Raw genomic sequence first — 17,680 nt, 5'->3', positions numbered from 1 at the left:
CTTACAACTTCTCATCTTCATTTCCTATTTCTACATTTGTTTTTATTTCTTGAAATACTTGTAATGTGTTGTAAAGCATGTATTCTAATGTCGATTGCTTCAATTTTCATTGTGTGCCCCGCAGATGTGATCACACTTGTTGTAATTACTTAAAATCCGGCATCCTCATCGCCATTTTGTTATGTGATTCACTCAAAATAAAAACGCGTGTACATTTGGAGCGTGTGACAAACATTTCAATTTTAGAATAAAAAGAATAAAACACAAGTATATACCATTTCACATTTTACTATATTACTATATATATATTACTATATCTTTTTTATATATAGAACATTTATACTATTAAACTGTTGTTTGTTATGTATCAGTCATCAGTATGAGAAATGTTTTATTAAGATGACTTACTTTATATTGTAGACAGCTAGATAAAATAATTTAACAAAAAGCACTATAAGCTTACAACATCAACACCAACTAAAGCTTAAAGCTGGCAACACCAGCTAAAGTCAATTAGCAGATGCGTCCATGTGTTAGAGAATAAAAAAAATCTTGAGATTAAAAACAACATTTGTATGTTCAGACATGTGATTTTTTTTTACAATTGTAATTGGAATGGATTTTTTGTTAAAAAGACAATAACTATAGATATTATGTGATCATTATTAATTATAAATAGAAAAAAAATCAGATGTGCTAATAATATTTTTATATACATTTATTTATGTATGTGACACTGGAGAAATGTTTTATGGCTATTAAATATCGTTAAATAATAAACTATTTTCTAAGAAAAAAAATAGGATTTTTAAGATATCTTTGCCTTTAAAATTACCTATATTATATATTAATGCAGTGTCTTAAATGTTACATATATAATACAGAAATATTTTATGTATTTCATAAAAAGTCTGAAGAAATACCTGTAAATAAACATATACATAACACTGCTCATTTTTAAACTTTTGCCACAGTAAGAAATTACTCATAAATTATAAAAGCTAAGAGCAGTGAACAGATTAGGTGGTGTTTTGTTTACAGAAAATTGTATCAACTTTTTATGTTTCATTGCCTCAAGGATTCCAAAATTTATTATTTTAAAGTTTCAAAATTTTTTATTATTATTTAAAAACAGAATACTGGAAACCTGTAGTTGTTAATATTACAGGTATGACTTTGATTGCCTTGAAAATTAGTGTGAACAATCCACTATAAAGATTCTTAATTTAAATCTTTATATAATTATATAGATTACTAAAGTATTTTTTTTCTTTTTGGTCAGGTACATTTAAAACTAAATAAAATACGACTTTTTTAGTTTCCAGTTTATGTATTTTTATGAATAAATTATTTTCATAAAAATTATTCTCATAAATAATAGAATAAAAAAGGTGTGATATACTTATTTATTATGGCTTTAAAGGGCAAGCACCAAAACACGCTTCACCCATTCCAATCATTTGTATTATGTAATTATTAATTTGTAAAAAAATGTGTATATATCATTGTGTATAGATAAGAAAAAAAATTAATTATATATTGAATTAAGAATCATAAATGCTTTCCATAAAATCTACATGTCTGGTTATTCTTTGAAGGAAAGACAAATGTTTATTTTATATAATAATAAATATAAATACCTATGTATTAAAAACTTTGAAAATAGAAATGGAACACAACTTAGTTATTTTTAGACAGATAAAATTATCTTCGCTCATACATGACTATATGAATAAAATAAATATGTTAGCTTAGAAGATATTTTTAAATGTTTATCTTTTAATGTTTTTAGTTAAGATACAAGTGACATATACATTAATGAATAAATATAGATGTAATAAAATTAGAACAAAATAATACCGATAAACAGGGTGAAACTACCAAGGAGTTTTTATTTGTCATTCTTTTTACAACAGTGCCTTGTAAAATATTAACGTTTTGATGTTATATTTTTATATATATTTTACATATAAAATAAAAAAAATATATGAAAATAATCTAGGTCGTTGATTTTTTCCATTCAGGATTCACGTTCAATTTGTGCTCGTTTTTGTGCCAAAAATTGGCAGCCATGTTACCAAATTAATTAGGTGCTTCCACTAATTAGTTCTAAGGAGATTTTATATTGATCCAGTTTACTATTGATTACTTTAAATATATATATTATGGAAATATACGAATTTTGTTTTATTTCTAAATTCCATTTTACTGATTTACATAAAAAACTAATGGTAAGAAATTACGTCGTTTATTAGTTGTTTATTTTTTGGGCTTCAATATTTTTTCTTTAAATTAGCTTTGATATTGTCTTATATATACAGGTATTATTTCAGCTGTATCACGTCCATTAGGCCTATGTTTACGGCCTTGTCCATAAATTTAAAATAGGACCTGTGTCCAGGGTTTTTTGACCATCTTAACAAGGTCGTCTGCTCATCTTTAGATGGATGACCTATGCTGCGCTTGTTGTCCGTATATAGAGGTACAAATTCTAATTCGAAATATCTTTATTCAAGTTCAAAGATATTTTGATCTTTATTCAAGTAGGCATTGATATGCACTTTCCAACAGTCAATTAATCTTAATATAATAAAAAATTGTCTGTAAGTTACCACCGGCCTGGAATGTTCGAATAGTGCTAGCCAGAAATAATATATATATATATATATATATATATTTAACAATGTTTAATGTAGACTTGTGAACCCTAGACCTTCTTTATTTAATAAAATTTTAAAGTTTTATAAGAAAGATGAACCATTATTAAATATTGGTAACTATGGCTTTAGCATTTATAGGGTACAAAAGGTGTGTAAAATACCCATTTAAATTCATCAAATAATATTGTGTGATTTATTTGTATTATCTTCAGATATTAGTTAAAATCACGTCATTCGTTGCTTGACTCTTAACATCGTAGCAACCTTTCCGAACACCTTCAATGTTTATATAATTTTAACTGCTTACGTTATAGTATAAAAGTTGTTTTTTATGTTTAATACTTGACGAATAATTAGAGGATGTTTACCCTCGAACCAGATATTGATGAGAGTTAGGAGATAATCGTTTAGGGTAGCTGTCAGAACGGTCGCGAGGCAGTATATATAAAACAAAAAACTCTGAGATGGAGAGTAAAGTCTATTTATAAAAGATTTATTAGATAATACACTGTGAATTTTAATTTATGTGGGGACGTCAAGAAAATTTATATTGTTAGTTAATACTAATCACAAAAAATACAGCACAATTGCAACTTCTATGATAGGTAACCACAATAAACCAAAGCAATATAATACATGAATTAAAAAATTGAAAGAAAAAAAATCACATAAATAATTAAAGCATTTAATTTGGGTTATTGTACAGCCAATCATTTATTAATCCTTTATTTATAAATTTATAAGACAATTGTTACAAGGTAAAAGAAAACCTAATATCTGTTGTGGAACGTTATTGTACGTAGACCCACATTTAGAGTCAAAATTAAAAAGTTGAAATTGTTTCGTCATTACTATAGTGCTTTTTTTAATATCACATCTTGTCAAATAAGTTGTCAATGTCATAATGATAAAATGTCATACTAACCTCAAACTGTTATATTTACATGATTTCTTAAGTTGTAACAACGAAATTATTAACTTTTGTTCATTATGAAAGTTACTGTTGAACAGGTTTATACATCGGTCGCGTGCAATCGCATTCCGGAGATCGCGGATTGGAATAACGAAGGACTTGTATGTTTCGGAGCCTCCAATGCTGTTATTGTTTACAATACGGTATGCTCTTATTCGAACATTCATTAATGCAATAATACTATATGTTATTAAAGCCCGTCTAACTCAGGCAGATAATGTTTACGAATTGTTTAAGTCCTTTATCAGATCTTATAAAAACATACAGACGTTCCTTCCTATGAAGGTTTTAGTGGCATTAATGTAAAATATTTACAAAATCCTTAAAGTTATTATTTACTCATTATAAATTGCAGCTTAAACATTATTCTGAAATTTAAAAAAAAACACATAACTATGTTTTTTTTTTCAGTTACAAAAAGGCAATGACCCTCTTACAGTACTCAGCCATCACAAATCTAAAGTAAATTCTGTCAAATGGCTCCGCAAACCTAATGGCAGTTGTACAGAATTTATTTCATCCTCAGCAGATAAAACAGCTGCCATTTGGACCTTGGAAAATAATGTATGGAAGGTTACAAGTACTTTGGTTGATCACACTAATGGTGTCACTTGTATATATGGTATTTATACAGAAGGGGATGACTTAATTGTATATACCGGCTCTATAGATTCCACTGTTAAAGTATGGGAAAGAATCAATGGTAAAAATCATTTTATTTAAAAGTGATTAAATTTTTTTTAAGTGCTATATTTATATGGAAATATTTATTACAGGAAAGACATTGTTAAAGCATACAATAAATCTTAATTCTGGACTTTGTTTGACTTTACACGCCTGCATGCTCCCAATAGTGGGCCAACCAATTCTATTCTGTGCTCTAGATGATCATAAAATACATTTGTTTGCCGGACAAGACTATCTTAAAGTCCATATGCTGGTGGGCCATGAAGATTGGGTACGAGGTCTAGACGTTTTGGAAGTAGGTGAGTCTATTTGTTCATAAATAAAGTTACTTTAACTGTATCATGTTTTACAATGTACAAAATCATTTTTCTACTGCAGAAAAGAGTCATGTATTTTTTTAATCTTCATTTTGACAGGATTACGTTTAAATGATATACCAAGCCCATAAAAATGTAAACTTCTCATAGAAATTACAAAGTATGCTGTTGGTAGACCATGACCATGTCACAGATCCACCTTTTTTATTTGCAATCAGCCAGAAAGTTTCAAATAAATTTGATGATTAAATTGTTTGTTTTTGGAGATTAACCGCTTCTTATGATGTGATATCTTTACTAAGTTTCTATGGCACTCTAGTCTTTTTTTAAAGGCCTAAAAGGACTTTTCAATCAGTTCATACACAGTTGGCATTTCCAAACATACATTGACTTATATATTTTTTATAAACAATGAATGAGATAAAAGATAAATTTTAAAATGCATGTTAACCTTTCCATTACAGATGACAACTCAGTGTTGCTAGCTTCCGCCTCACAGGACACATACATCCGTCTATGGAGGATCCATTTACATGTAGATGCTGAACCAACTCTAGAGATTCGGGTAGAGCAGAAATTATTCCAAGCCTATGAGAAAGATTGGTCGGTGAAGCTGGATGCAGTGCTCGCTGGCCACGAAGGCTGGGTTTATGGAGTTCAGTGGCATCCAAAAAAATATGACAAGGGTAAGTTTCTGAGGAAATCACCAAATTAACCAGTCACCAAGATATCTCGAAGAATTTCTTGTCTGAATTGGCAGTTGGTGGGGTACACTGCTTGTGCTAGTGGCTATTGTAGTTGATACACACGGTATGTGTAGGCCCCACTAGGTGGATATAATCAAGACCGCAGCAAGTGTCTGAATGTGGGCAATGAAAGGTCGTTTATTTAAGTGATCTTTAGGAAAGGTATATGCCTTGCAGTAAGTGTCTATGGTCTGATATGAAAGAATAAAGATTCTTGTCTAATATTGTTTCGTTTTTGGTGTTATTGGCACCCTATTGTAATATTAAATAGAAAATCCAATAGACATTAATTATGTTATGTTCCAAATGTGCTTATTTATGGCACTGGAGTAACATAGCCATGGATATATACTATTAGCGCGCAATTTGGTAACTACGCAATCACACAACTATATCTCCGCAAACACGCTATGTGTTCACACTATGAACTCTAATTCACTTTGACACCTGGTAATGCACTGACCCTATCTGGTAAGATCGCTTTGTTAACGCCTTACATGACTCCTCGAGACGTCAGCCGAAAAACCCTGACCTTCCTTGAGACCAGTTCTTAAATACAGCTGGCTGGTCATTTCTAGACTAGATGGGGAAGGGTTTGACCCGAATCTCGCAGTAGTAGTATATAGAGAACATTGGGACCTACTTGGATAAAACTACGTTTTTACATTCTATTTTTAAATATTTCTAGGCATTCATGATATTAAAATGAAGTTTAGACATATTTTTTTAATTTTGGTTAAATGTGGTACAGGTTGAAGGGAAACTCAAGAGATAGACAAGATGTGTGTTTATTTTGGTGTTTTTTTGGATTCAAATTTCATGTTGCCACTTGAAATAAATAACCTAAACTTTTTTCAAGCCAATATTTTTAAAGTAGCAACTCAAATATAATAAATCAAGTCATCAATAGATAGCGCTTGTGTGCTAGGCAATAGGAAAGATAAAGAAGAATTATTATCAACAATTTAATTCATATAATTTTTTTATTTGAATTTCAGCTTCTAATAAATACATCCCGGTGTATAGACTTCTCTCATCATCCCTTGATAAGACCCTCATCATCTGGGAACCAGAGTCGTCGGAGCTCGGTCAAGGCGCATGGGTTGAAAAAGTTCGGGTAGGAGAAGTGGGGGGTAACGGCTTAGGTTTTTACGGCAGCCGGTTTGGTCCAGGTGGCAAATCTTTCCTCGGTCATGGATACAATGGGTCTTTTCATATTTGGACCTTGAATGAGGTAAGAAAAACTATTTTAAATTTAAATGGTTATCGCAGCAATTATCATGAACCGAGAAGAACTTCAATATTTGTTTGTTAATTATTGTTGTTCGTCTGATTTATACTTGTACTGTTATATGACTACCCTTGTTGCGCGGGTATCGATGGCTAGCGCCATCTGTCGTTGAAGACTGTAGTTCAAACAGTTTTATTCTAAAAGTTATTTCCCACAATATTTTTTTAAATTCATTTCTATATATGAATTGACCAATTTTATATGTTTAAAGGAGACTGCAGTAGATGGCATCTATTTATATATATATATATGATTTATATGTTTGAAGGAAAGTAAACAGTGGCAGCCGAGGGTTGTTTGCGGTGGGCACTTTGGCAGCGTGGAAGATGCTCGCTGGGAGCCGAAGCAAGGCCGATACTTGCTCAGTGTTAGCTTGGATCAGACCACCAGGCTTCATGCACCCTGGAAAAGATCTGATGGTGAGTCATTGCAGACTAAAATCTTCATGTGTTTTTATATTATTGCTCTGAAAGTAGGGATGGTGTGTCAAAATTGCCAATATATAGCATTTTAACTGGCAATAGCATGAAGCAATCAACGAAAGTGACATCTATCGGCGATGCCCGAAGTTAAAGCGTTTCAAACGCCATCTCTTATCAAGTTTTAGCAACTTCATGAACTGTTATTAAAATATAGGCATAAAAGGGACGTTGGTTCACATATTTGGAGCCAATGTTACTTTTTGGAAAGTCGATACTTAGATCTGATACTAGGTTTATATTAGTTGATGTCTCATATTCACATTTTCGACTTGTACGTCCTGGGATATAGTTCCTTACGATGTTCTTCGCAATATATGAGCAGTGGAACTATTTAATAACTATTTTCACCAGAACCGTTCTTTTCTTAGGATCTGAAGAGTGGCATGAAATCGCTCGGCCCCAGGTCCACGGGTACGATATGGCGTCACTTGCTCCCGTTTCCTCTACAACCTTCGCGTCTGCTGCGGAGGAGAAGGTCATCAGGGTGTTCCAGGCTCCTCATAATTTTCTCCAGAATTTTAAGAATATCGTTGGAGAACAGTTAGTATCAGAAGAAATAGGCGGTGAGTCTGGATATTAATTATGATTTTTTTGTTTATACTTGTATAGACTAATCTACAGAACAGCGTGCTTTGTGCAACCGCCTTTACTAAACTAAAATGCAAGGCAAGCGCCTGCCAGCGCCATCTATTGGCAACATCCGAAACTATTTGGAAAGTTCTGAAAGCTTTTCTCTTCCAAAATACCGAAGATGAAGGTCTCTGACCAATGTGTGTTGCTTGATGATTTACGGATCCCAGGCGTGGTTACTTACGATGGACCTCATTAGAAGTGAACTCGTGAAAAACACTTGAAGTGTCACAGTAGATTTTCTTTCGTAACACAGTACAATTTTTCTAAATGGTACCCGATATATTCACAGGACCTGAAGGAGCATCTGTCCCATCACTGGGTCTATCTAATAAGGCAGTGTTCAACGGTGAACAAGGAAACCTTGGGAAAACAGATGACAATGATGGATACTTCGTGTCGATACAATTACATGGTAAGTTATTACTGTCTTCAAAGAGTAGGGTGAAATTGTCATTTAAAATTCCCAGGCATTAGGAAGGCAGGTGAATTTTTCTTAGGTTGGTAGTACTGTCTGTGACATTTGCCAAGCGTCTGTTTGTCAAAAGTTGAAATATCATTTGGTTCTGCCCAAAACAAATGGATTTTTTTTGTCTCAAACGACGTAGCTATAATAATTGCTCGTTTGTGTGACAGTGGGCGTTTCTGTGAAAGTGACAGTGGGCGGGGCTTATCGCTAGTGCAACCAATGACTGTCAGAGTGGAGTTTCTCGGGTAGCGACCACGAGCCGCATTACAAGGTGGACTTACGACATAATTAAGTTCGCTGGAAGTCGAAAGGGGCAGCCCAGGACTGGTCATCGTGCGATCGTTGGGGGAGCTCTATACCTTGCAACACTAAACTAAAGTTTCTTTACTTGTGTAAACAACAAAGTTCTTCCACCAGAACCTCCAACCGAGGAGACATTGGTGCAGAACACGCTGTGGCCAGAGTTGCACAAGCTGTATGGTCACGGATATGAGGTATATGCCCTGGACGCCAGCGGGGACGGGGCTTTGGTAGCGTCCGCTTGCCGCGCTACCAACGCGGAACACGCTGCCGTTCTCATATGGTAAGCAAGACTTACATTTCTTTCATTCTTTTCAAATTGTTGACCTCAAGTTGATTCTAGCACCTGTTCGGATGGACCTGTTCTATCTTTTATAAAGCATTTTACAATGTAGGAACATTAAGCAAAAAAAATGTTTGATATTTTTTTTAAATCTACCAATGTAAGCTTTCTGAATATTTCAAAGGATCCTATGGTAATAGTGTATATATTGCCCTATAAATCGGTTTGCTAATTACATGAAGTCAGAATCTTAGGTACAAATAATTTGTTTGCTTTTTCACATCCTTCGATTTACTTCCGAAATTGGAAAAGCATGGTAACAAGCTAGCAAAAAACTTAAAATTACGTTAACGAACCTTAGAACTAATTTATTTTTACAACCAATCGTGTCTGTGTGAGAGAGAGTCGAAAGATGTGTGTGACAGAGAAAGGTATATATATATATAAATACGAATGCTCCTAATTTTAATTACCTGGCAACCCTGCTATATTTTTAGGAGTGGTTGCTTCTGTATGTTTTCGGCTAATATATAACTAGGTTGACACTTTGAGTTAAGTGAGCATGCTTGTTAGGATGCAAAGCTGAGTATGAGAACACTTCGAACGCTAGTCTGTTTATATTCTGTATAGTAATGGTCGCAAACGGTTTCCAATTCGACTACACGGATAAAATAGCCTAGATATCTTCCAGACCATTACGGGTATTAAAGGAATCATTCGTTCCAGGGAAACTACCAACTGGCAACAGATACAAAAGCTCGTGTCACACCAACTGACGGTGACCCAACTCGCCTTCTCGCCCGACAGCCATCACCTGCTAGCGGTATCACGAGACCGAAGGTGGACCCTGTTCCATAGAGAACAAGGTTCTAATTCCTTTGCTGTCGCCGCATGTACAGACAAGACCAATGGCGTACATTCAAGGATCATATGGTGCTGCGCTTGGGCAGCTGATGGCGAGGTGTTTGCTACAGGATCAAGAGATGGGAAGGTTAGAGTGTGTTTGATTTTAAGTGTCGAAGCAAATTAATTATAGTAAATGTACGTGTAAGTGTAATGTGTCATTAGCAGCTTCGAAGGCGGGGTGCGTTTAGGTATATGTGCGGCGAGACTGAAGGGCGCCCCCACCTCCCCGCACTTTCCTAAGGTGCGGTACAGCGGTTTCGGTAGCATTATATTGCCATTATTTTCCCACTATTGGTACTCAAGGCTTCTAGATAGAGAAGAAGATATCTGTACTTCTAAGCATAGTTAAACATCTACTTCATACTATTTTTTTGTATAATTGGCATAATTAAATTCATTTTTACTATTAAATTGGTGTAATGTGTTACAGTTATTTGCCCACTGTTGGTACACATGACTCCTCTTATAAAGATTGAGATACTACTTTCTAAGCATAGATGATCATCATGTGATAGTTTTCTATGTTATGTACTTAATTTAACTATGTCGACGCGCAAAAATCCTCTCAGAGACGTATCCTAGAGTGAGACAGAAAGAGAAAGAGAGATATGGGAAGTGGGAGTAGAAGAGATGGATAGAGGGAGTGAAAGAGATGGGGAGATAGAGTGAGGGATAGGGAGTCAGCTTAAGAGAATCACGTTTGTGAGCAATGATAATTTTATATAATACATATACTTGCTTAAAGTAACCATCAAACCATTTGCAGGTGTGTGTATGGTCCAAAACAGAGAAGTCGAATGCCACGTCTCTCCAGAATTACGGTCTCCTAGGACAGGCTTTAGAGCTGGCTAACACTTCAGTGACGGCACTGGCTTTTGCTCCATTCCTAGTTGGTAACACACGGATCCTGGCCACAGGGTTTGAAAGCGGCATCATCAGGGTATATAGCTTCAAGGTCGACGGTTGGACTGTGTTACAGGAGCTGGATAATAGGTGAGAATGAGTTTGCTTCTTCATTTCCTGCCTACTAATTATCTCAGAATCACCTTTGGTTGAATGGTATAGAATGCCTATAAGACATTACTTACGCCACTACAAGTTATAAATCGGTGAATATATATATTAATATTACACTTTTTTATTGTTAACTTTAGATTTATTGAGGCTCAACAAGGGTAGAAATAAATGGTGCACGGATATAGGTGGCTGCTCATTGTTTATTAGAAAACTGGGCTATATTTATTTGAATTGCTTGATTACAAGTCATGCAAGAGCGCGGGGCAGAAGTCTATCTCCCTCGCTCCTAAAGCGCGCCCGCTCGCACACTAAACTGTACTCATGTATTATTACCGTGGGTTTTTGTGGATGCCACAGATAAATGGTATCAATTAATCAATCTTTTAAACTGCAAAGTATCCTTAAAACGATGAAGAATTAACTAGAATTTGAATGAACCATGTAAAATATATCTGTCCTCGTCATGTTTGAATTATTTGGATACATTGAATGTAGCTTCGGAAAATCAACAATGATAAATTACCTTACTATTCGCCTAAGTGAAATAAAATAATAATACGATCTATTAAAAAGCTGATTTATTCGTGGAGCTCAATTTTTTAATACATGTACCGTCGTTTATTTCAGTGCGGCGCATCATTTGACTGTAAAAAGGTTGACTTTTAATCCAACCTTCACGGACAACGGGCCCAACAAGAGGGCGTTGCTGGCAAGCTGTGGTAGTGACCACTTAGTGCGGATACACAATATCACTGTGCTTATATAGCAATAAATATATTATTACTATAACCGTTTTTTAATATTGCTCCTTTTTATTTCCTGTTTCTCTTTTGAATTTTAGATTTGTGCTGTGTACAGTATAATAGATGCAGATAAATAAAAAAATATGTAATAATAATTTCCTCACACATTTTTTGTAACTATAGAATTTCTATGGTGTATCTGAATAAACAAACGAATGTAGAATTGAACCTTGTAATATGATGACAGGATGGAGAAAGCTAGAAAAAGGTGATGAAACTTTTTTAAACAATGTGATATACGAGGATTACAATGTGTCGCGAATAAAAACGTTAATCTATATGTAATTAAATAATTTAAAATAGCATAAACTGGAAATTTATGAAAGATCTAAAATTTTTAGTATAGGAAAACATTGAAAGTTAATCTACGAAGCTAAGTTTCAAATAATTAATAACATAATTTTCTTCTATGAACTATTTAGGAGTTATATAACGATTAGCTCTGAAATATTAATTTTTGTATTAAATTCTTAATACAAATGGGACAACTAGACCTATAAGGCTAAACTAAAATTCACTAAATTAATGTCCTGGTAACCACACAATGGTTTCTTTTAGCTATCGAAGGCACTTTTTAACAATCTTATATTTTAATATTTAATAAATTATCTGTGAAAATTTTATTAACTACATAAACTGTTTACCGCAAAAAAGGCGGGAATTATTTGTCAACATTAACATATGTCAAATAGTAAATTATTATTGTAAATATAAGACAAGAGAACTAATATAAAATATATTATAATATAAAGCATAGTTAAAATTATATTTGCTAAATTAGTGTATAACAATAAAAATGCCCGAAATAATGATATCTGGGATACCAGTTAGTTTCCCATTTGAACCTTACGATGTGCAAAGATCGTATATGGAGAGAGTCATCGAATCATTACAAAACAACACCAATGCCTTGTTGGAATCGCCCACTGGAACCGGTAAAACCCTGTGCTTATTATGTTCATCATTAGCATGGCTGTTAGTGAAGAAAGCTCAGTTACAAATGAATGCACAGGTTGGTAATTTTACGGAGCATGGCAGTGGTGGCTTCAGTAATAATTTGAGAGAGAACTTAAAAGCTGGTTCTGGCAAATCGAAGGATAACACATCTTGGGGTATGCCGAAAATCATTTACTCATCACGAACGCATTCGCAACTTACACAAGCTATGCAAGAGTTAAAAAGATCGAGCTACCGCCACGTTAAGGCAGCAGTTTTAGGTTCTAGAGATCAGATGTGTATCCATCCAGAAGTTTCCAAAGAAACAAACAACATGAATAAAGTACATATGTGTCAATTAAGAGTTAAAGCTAGAACATGTTTCTTTTATAACAATGTAGAATCAAAGAAAGAGGATAGATCTGTGAAAGGTGATGAAATATTAGATATAGAAGATTTGGTTGGTGTTGGTAAGAAGCTTAAATGTTGTCCATATTATTTGTCTAAGGAACTCAAACAGGATGCTGATATTATTTTTATGCCATACAATTACATATTAGATCCAAAATCAAGAAAAGCAAATGGAGTTGAACTGATGAACAATATTGTTATTTTGGATGAAGCTCATAATGTAGAGAAAATGTGCGAGGAATCAGCTTCACTGCAGATACGTACAACTGATGTAGCGTTATGTATTGATGAAGTAACACATGTGATGAAAACTTTCAGTGAAAGCTCCGAGGAAGTTGATGCAACAATTGACAGTAATCAGCCAAAAGACTTCACATGTGACGATTTATGTATTTTAAAGGAAATGATGCTGGCATTAGAGAAGGCCATTGATGAAATTAGTGTAGGCAGTGATGGCATTACATACCCTGGTAGTTTTATATTTGAACTTCTAGCAAAGGCTGAAATAAAAGACCATAATCAAATGACTGTGATAACTTTAATAGAGAATCTGATCCAATACCTCTCCACAGCCAGTGCATCACCGTTTCAACGTAAAGGAGTAGGTCTACAGAAAATTGTTGACCTACTTAATGTTGTGTTTAGTGGCACCACACATTCGTATAAAGAGCGTGTGAAACTATGTTATAAGGTACACATTAATATTGAAGATAAAAGAAATAAGAAGTCCGATAGTTGGGGATCCTTAAAAGCGTCTAATGCTAAATCCAGTGAAAGGGTACTCAGTTATTGGTGTTTCAGTCCTGGATTCGGTATGAAACAACTGCTGGAGCAAAATGTTAGAAGCATTATACTAACCAGTGGAACCTTGGCTCCTCTAAAACCTCTAATTTCTGAACTAGGTATACCTATTGGTGTTCAGTTAGAAAATCCTCATATAGTCAAATCAAATCAAATATGTGTGAAAATAATCGGACAAGGCCCTGATTCAACACCATTGAACTCAAGTTACCAAAATAGGGACAATCCTAAGTATATATCATCCTTAGGCAGAACAATTTTGAGTTTCTGTCGAGTGGTACCAGATGGTTTGCTGGTTTTCTTTCCATCTTATCCCATCATGTCCAAGTGTCAAGAAATGTGGCAAAATGAAGGCATCTGGTCAAGTATCAATAATATTAAACCTATTTTCGTAGAACCACAACGTAAGGATACATTCAATGCTATCATTAATGAATATTACAGCAAAATCAGTGACCCAAGTACAAGAGGAGCTTGCTTCATGGCTGTCTGCAGAGGTAAAGTGTCTGAAGGTTTAGATTTTGCAGATATGAATGGAAGAGCTGTTATTATAACTGGCCTTCCGTTCCCACCTTTAAAGGATCCAAGAATTATATTAAAGAAGAAATATTTGGAAGAACTCAGAGTTAAAGACAAAGAATATTTATCAGGAGATGAATGGTATGCTTTAGAAGCTACAAGAGCAGTAAACCAAGCGATTGGTAGAGTGATAAGACATAAAAATGACTATGGAGCAATTTTACTTTGCGATACTAGGTTTAATAGTCCAAGATTGAAAAACCAGTTGTCTGCCTGGCTTAGAGACTATATAAACTTATCAAATAAGTTTGGAGAAACAGTGAGTGAAATTTGTAGGTTTTTTAAGAATGCCGAAACATCTTTACCAGCGCCTAGATTAAAACCTCTACTACCATATGAAGCAAATGTTAATTACAAGGAAAATGGTACAACAGTATCTAAAGGCGCTTCCTTCCCTTCTGCTAATACTAGAATTGTTTCTAAAGATCCACAAAGAAAATCAGTAAGCCAATATCCAAACTCTAATGAAGTGTATGCTGATTTTTCAATGGACTTCTACAAAAATGCTCAGAAATCTGCATACTTAAATGAATTTCAACCAAAAGCAACTAAAGATCTATTCAGTGCATTAGATTCTAGCAATGAATCTATGCCAACAACTAGTCAATCTCTAGTGACTATACATAAAAGAAACAATGAAGAAGTTAATATAAGTACAGTTAAGAGAAAGAAGTTGAAAATTAAATCATTTGGTTTTGAAGAGAATCTTGCAGCGAGTAATAGTTCCAATAATGGTAGTGCTGAAAGAGTTGCACCAGTATCATTAATTGATTTTGTCAAAGAAATAAAAGTGCTTTTGGATGTTGAACAATACAAAAGATTTCAATTATCCATATCTGCATACAAAAAAGATGGAGAATACAGTACATTGTTGAAAACGTTATCATCTCTATTCGAAAACAACCGTTTATTTTACTTATTTAAAGGCATGAAAAGGTTTCTTAAGGAGGAACATAAGAATGAATTTCAGGAATACTGTGATAATGTTAAATTTAAGATTTAAAGTATGAATATAAAGTAAATTATATGAATTAGGAAAATTGATAATTTATTACAATATTTAATCAATAAATTAATTTTAGGACAAATTTAGTGATTTACACTACATGTGACTTTAATAACATGTTTTTCCACTTCCAAAAATGCGGGGATTTCCCTCTTTATATCTATGTACTGCACAGTTCATAATAAATTTTAAATCATGTTCTTAAAAAATGAAATATGTTCAATTAAAACCTAAAGATGGTACCATACTAATCTTTAGTGTTACAAGGGTATTACTATATTACTTTTTGAACTAATGCAATGTTTATTTATGGTATATTTCTAAATATGGTAATTAAATATATTTGCTATCAACATTTAAAAAGATGGTAAAATAGCATTATGTTGGCCGTATGATATTGTGTAGAAGAAGTTATTTATTCATATTTATATATCTGTTCTATATAAATATATATTTTTTACATATTTGCGTGTAATGTATGTGCACCCTATACTGTACTCTCCTTTATGTCTCTCAACTCTATCCTAAGGTTATCAGGTAGACTATCACATGCAATAAGACCACCTCTTATACCTTTATACAAATTGTTTCTTTTATTTGTTATCTATGGTGTAAAATATAAAGTAAATAAATAAATATATACATAGCATAATGTGCTTTTTATTAAATATTAGTCTAAAATTTTAAATCAAAATTACCTAGTAATTTTTATCTATAAGATGATTGAAGCCACTCGGATAAAAAATCAAGTTCCTCAAACATTTTTTTAAAAGATATTTTGTGGAATTTCTTATTACTTCTTCACAACTATAACATTAAAGCTGATTAGTCAAAAATAAATTAGTTAAAAAGTTATGATCAATAAGGGTTCTCCTGAAAAGTTCCAATATTGATTTAATAATTATTATATTTTATCTATATTTTAATAACAGCTCGGTGTTATTGGTTAATGAAGATTTTTTTAAACATCTCCCAGTATTAATAGACAAAACTAAAGAAAGGAAATGTAAATGCATAATAACAGGCATTTAATGAGACCTGTAAGGAAATATTAAGTAGGGAAAAATATATGGGAAATGATTATTTGCAGCAATAATTAGGCTGTGATCAAAATAAAACAACATAATATATTTTTACAATCTAATTAAAAATCATATAGTTATCTAATGCACATTATTGGGGGCCTCATTTATTTTGTTACAAATATCAACACTGTTTATTCTCAACATAGTCTGCTGGGCTCTTTGGAAGTTGATCCTCATGAACTGCTTCCTCCTCTTCTTCTTGAAGTGAGTTCGCGTGTGAGACAGCCCCTTAGATATTATGGTCGCAGTCACATTAACCAGACCAGGTTGGACGAGTGGTCGTCCGATGAGTGAGAAGTCCTTTGTCGCAGCAAGAAGCACTTTTTCTAATTTAATTTTATCACCGATGTTAGGCGGCCAATAACCTTCGACTACAAGCAGGTCACCATCGCTAACTCTCCACTGTTTACCCAGGAGGTGTATTATAGCGAAATTTCGCGATGGTTTTTCTTCTATTAACTTATTACATGTTGCGATAACGTCCTTTTGCGTATCTGCTATGTTCTTTTGAGTTGTTGCAGCATTTGTTATAAACCTAGACAGTATACCACCTGAAATATACAAAGTGAAGTTATTTTTTAAGTCTACTAAAATAGATTTAAAATTAGATAATATTCATACCATGACCACTGTTAAATACATTAGCAAGCTTCTGCAATCCTGCTCTGATTAATGACATTTTTAATTATACGTATTTATAATTATTAATTATATTACGGTTGTAATTTAAAACATTTCCATTCTATTTACTTGTTAGAATATAACCTAAATATTCTTTATGACAGTTGTCATAAATGAGCGACGTATAGTGTTACCAGTTCTAAAAATATGTAACTTCATTATAAATTAAATATAACAAAAAGAAAAATTATTTACTCGATAATAAAAAGAACTTCAATCTTACTATGTTAAATATATTTTACTATATTAATATATTGCTGAAGAGATAAAAGTGATTAACTTATCTTATAAACAGAAATGGGTCTATTATTTCGACATTTTAATATAAGAAGTACATGTCTGTTTGCAATGATTAACATTTATTGTAATATTTAGTAATTTATAAATAACGTAAAACTTTTATCATAACATTTTAATGCGTAAAAAAATATGCAAATTAGTTATCTTCGTTTCAGAATTATTTAAGGCTAGGCTGTAGGACATTTAAAGCTGAAACAGAACACTCACTTACCTGTTATAAAGCGATGCTAATACATTAATGTCCAATTAAGGGAGTGAAATTACAGAAGCGGAGATGAGGGACAATTACATTAAGACGCACGAATCCTGGTTACATT

General features: G+C 33.1%; 3 protein-coding genes across 3 annotated transcripts; 2 read left to right on the top strand and 1 right to left on the bottom strand.

Moving 5' to 3' along the window:
* The first annotated feature begins 3,568 nt into the window (after nt 1–3,568).
* On the top strand, nt 3,569–11,550 carry Elp2 (elongator complex protein 2). The gene is made up of 12 exons (XM_068773484.1): nt 3,569–3,776; nt 4,045–4,336; nt 4,410–4,619; nt 5,102–5,323; nt 6,382–6,617; nt 6,943–7,093; nt 7,525–7,719; nt 8,079–8,201; nt 8,673–8,838; nt 9,565–9,829; nt 10,511–10,737; nt 11,389–11,550. The coding sequence occupies exons 1-12, from the start codon at nt 3,651–3,653 to the stop codon at nt 11,525–11,527; spliced, it is 2,352 nt and encodes a 783-aa protein (XP_068629585.1). The 5' UTR covers nt 3,569–3,650; the 3' UTR covers nt 11,528–11,550.
* Nucleotides 11,551–12,301: 751 nt separating this feature from the next.
* Nucleotides 12,302–15,294, top strand: Rtel1 (Regulator of telomere elongation helicase 1). Its single transcript, XM_068773638.1, has one exon. It carries the CDS (start codon nt 12,361–12,363, stop codon nt 15,292–15,294), a length of 2,934 nt encoding a protein of 977 aa, XP_068629739.1. The 5' UTR covers nt 12,302–12,360.
* A 1,131-nt stretch (nt 15,295–16,425) lies between these two features.
* On the bottom strand, nt 16,426–17,169 carry mRpL21 (mitochondrial ribosomal protein L21). Its single transcript, XM_068773869.1, has 2 exons — nt 17,004–17,169; nt 16,426–16,933 (listed from the first exon to the last, which is right to left on the bottom strand). The coding sequence occupies exons 1-2, from the start codon at nt 17,059–17,061 to the stop codon at nt 16,461–16,463; spliced, it is 531 nt and encodes a 176-aa protein (XP_068629970.1). The 5' UTR covers nt 17,062–17,169; the 3' UTR covers nt 16,426–16,460.
* Between the last annotated feature and the right edge of the window lie 511 nt (nt 17,170–17,680).

The sequence above is a fragment of the Battus philenor genome, unplaced genomic scaffold (assembly GCF_028537555.1).
Source record: "Battus philenor isolate CCGP_79_NKW_IND1 unplaced genomic scaffold, ilBatPhil1.0.hap1 SCAF_6, whole genome shotgun sequence".
NCBI lineage: Eukaryota > Metazoa > Arthropoda > Insecta > Lepidoptera > Papilionidae > Battus > Battus philenor.
The sequence above is the reverse complement of the archived record's forward strand: the minus strand, read 5'-3'. Positions and strand labels throughout refer to the sequence as shown.